The sequence below is a fragment of the Arachis ipaensis genome, chromosome B05, assembly GCF_000816755.2.
Source record: "Arachis ipaensis cultivar K30076 chromosome B05, Araip1.1, whole genome shotgun sequence".
Taxonomy (NCBI): Eukaryota; Viridiplantae; Streptophyta; class Magnoliopsida; order Fabales; family Fabaceae; genus Arachis; species Arachis ipaensis.
Genome location: NC_029789.2, coordinates 140,191,305 through 140,193,763, shown reverse-complemented (window position 1 = coordinate 140,193,763; position 2,459 = coordinate 140,191,305). Strand labels below are relative to the sequence as shown.

The 2,459-nt window shown below is 33.1% G+C and overlaps 1 protein-coding gene across 1 annotated transcript in view; it reads left to right on the top strand.

Moving 5' to 3' along the window:
• LOC107644479 (pollen-specific protein SF21) overlaps positions 153-2,459 on the top strand; it is a 7,338-nt gene continuing 5,031 nt past the window's right edge. The window contains exons 1-4 of the mRNA XM_016348345.2: positions 153-386; positions 1,800-1,899; positions 2,032-2,129; positions 2,229-2,317. Coding sequence (XP_016203831.1) covers positions 336-386; positions 1,800-1,899; positions 2,032-2,129; positions 2,229-2,317 — 338 coding nt within the window. The 5' untranslated portion in view covers positions 153-335. The remainder of the gene's footprint in view (positions 387-1,799; positions 1,900-2,031; positions 2,130-2,228; positions 2,318-2,459) is intronic.

Here is a 2,459-nt window from a genome sequence, read left to right as displayed (position 1 = left end):
TTCCAATTTCCAATTTCCATTGATTGAACCATCAGCTACATATATACACACTCGGAGAATCAATTGGTGGAAGCTTGCCTGACTCATTCACTCATTCTTCTTCTTCTTCCAGTTTTCACCACCACCTATGTCTGAATCTGCGATGCTGACAGTAATAGATTCATTAGAGTCTGCGTGATTCATAACTATTATTATTATTATTATTATTATTATTCTTCCAATTTCCATTGATTGAACCATCAGCTACATATATACACACTCGGAGAATCAATTGGTGGAAGCTTGCCTGACTCATTCACTCATTCTTCTTCTTCTTCCAGTTTTCACCACCACCTATGTCTGAATCTGCTTTACTTGATGCTGACAACATCTACCTCGATGGAAAGGTTCTTCTTTTTCCCCATTTCATTTCTGGGTTTCCTTTAAAGTTTCCATCTTTGTTAAGTTTTGGATCGTTTCTTAGCACTTTCTCAATTGGGCGATTGCAATTTTTTTAACTTCTAAGTTTTGCTGTGCTGCGTTGCGATTGGTTTTTATTAAGCTAATATTTTTACATCATTGGTAGTATTGGATCTAGTTTTTTCATGTTGGATGTTACAGCGAGCTTGAACTGTTTTCATATTCATTATTTTGAATTAATGGGGGTTGGTTTATTTTCTTCTGTTGCTTTAATTCATTTTTTAATGTTCTTCTTTTCAATTGAATGTGTTTTACATCGCCAAGCCATTGAGATTTTGAATTTTGAATTTTTTATTTTATACATGTCAAATAGCTGATCTGTGTTTTGGATGTACCCTATGCTTTCTTTTTATTTATTTCTTTTTTTTTTCTATTTTTAAATTCCATATTCCATAACATGCTGAGCTCGTGAGCTGTTTATTCATTTCTTTGCGATTCCATATTTAGATTAAAACATGGATTTAGTAATTTTTTTTTCAAGATATGAATCTTAACCTTACCCTTATTTGATGCCATTTTGATGATGTAAAAGAAAAGATTTTCTATTTGCATTTTATTTTACTTCCTATTAGTTAACTAACACATTGTTTTTTTCTCCACCTTGTATCATTGATCCGTCTTTTTGTTTTTTCATGTGGGGTCCTGGTTCCCTTTTTTTTTTCTTTTTAATTTTTTTTCCCTGTTTTCTTATATGATGATGTTCATGCCTTTGAAGGAATTGGATCCATTTTGCTTTTGGCTTTTCCCTCTCCTCGGTTCTCTCTAAGTGCATTACAGTCTATAGGAATTAAGAACCTTGGCTATACCTTTCTTGTCCTTTATCTCATTATTTTTGTACTGGATTATAGTTATAGCAGGTGGTGCTTTTTGTTAATTTATGTAAGTATTTGTTATTAGATAATGTAAAGTCATTCTTCTCCTTTTAAATATTCCAAAGATGTTGTCCTCTTTTTCACTGGCTTCACCTTGTATTCTTCCTGGGGCATACAATGATTGGAATCTGGAAGTATTCAATTCATGCATCTTTTTGAAAAGTGATACTAATATGCTGTTGCTTGTTAGTTGGGTTTGTCCAAAAAAGGGGTAAGGCCACATGGAGGCAAATATGTTAGGGAATAAACTGTTTTAACAAGTTTTGAACATGCTTTTCTTACATTGCTCTAATGGAGTATGTACAAAATAAAGGATATCCTTTGCTCTACAGAAACGTTTTATTTTTTTGTCTTTTTTTTTTTGTTCCAAAAGATTACTTCAGTTTTTTTATTCGTTTTTGCTCTGATTTGTTGTGTTTTTTTTTTTCATTTGTTCTATGCAGTACTAATTTTCGATTATTACTTCAGGAACATTATATTCGAACTGGCTGTGGTTCTGTGTCTGTCATGGTATACGGTGATCACGACAAACCAGCCCTGATCACTTATCCGGATTTAGCACTAAATTGTAAGTGGTGTCATCTCATTTTCCAGTAGCTAATATATCAAGCATTCTGAGCTTTCTGCTGTTGTTTTAGAATCTATTGCTCTGAGTGTTCATTCTCTTAAAAGCCTGATACATAATTTGTTGTCGATTCAGATAAATCATGTTTCCAAGGATTATTTTTCTGTCCAGAGGCAGCTTCTTTGCTGCTACACAACTTTTGCATATATCATATTAGTCCTCCCGGGCATGAGGTCTGTATGTTGTCAACTGGAACTTACCTTGTATTACCTTCAAAACCCAATATCATTATTCACATAATTTCTCTGGAACTTCCACAAGAGTTCTTGCAGTTGGGAGCTGCTGAAATTAGTTCTGAAGATCCTATTCCTTCCGTCGAAGACTTGGCAGATCAAATAATTGAGATCCTCAACTATTTCGGGTAATTGCAGTATCATTACTTGCTCAATAAATTTTTTGTTATTGTTGTTTTGAACTGTTACATTTGTTGAAACTCAAAACTAATATGTAAAGTAAAAGGCATGAACTATTTTGGGTGGAATTTTAATGAATTTTATATATAT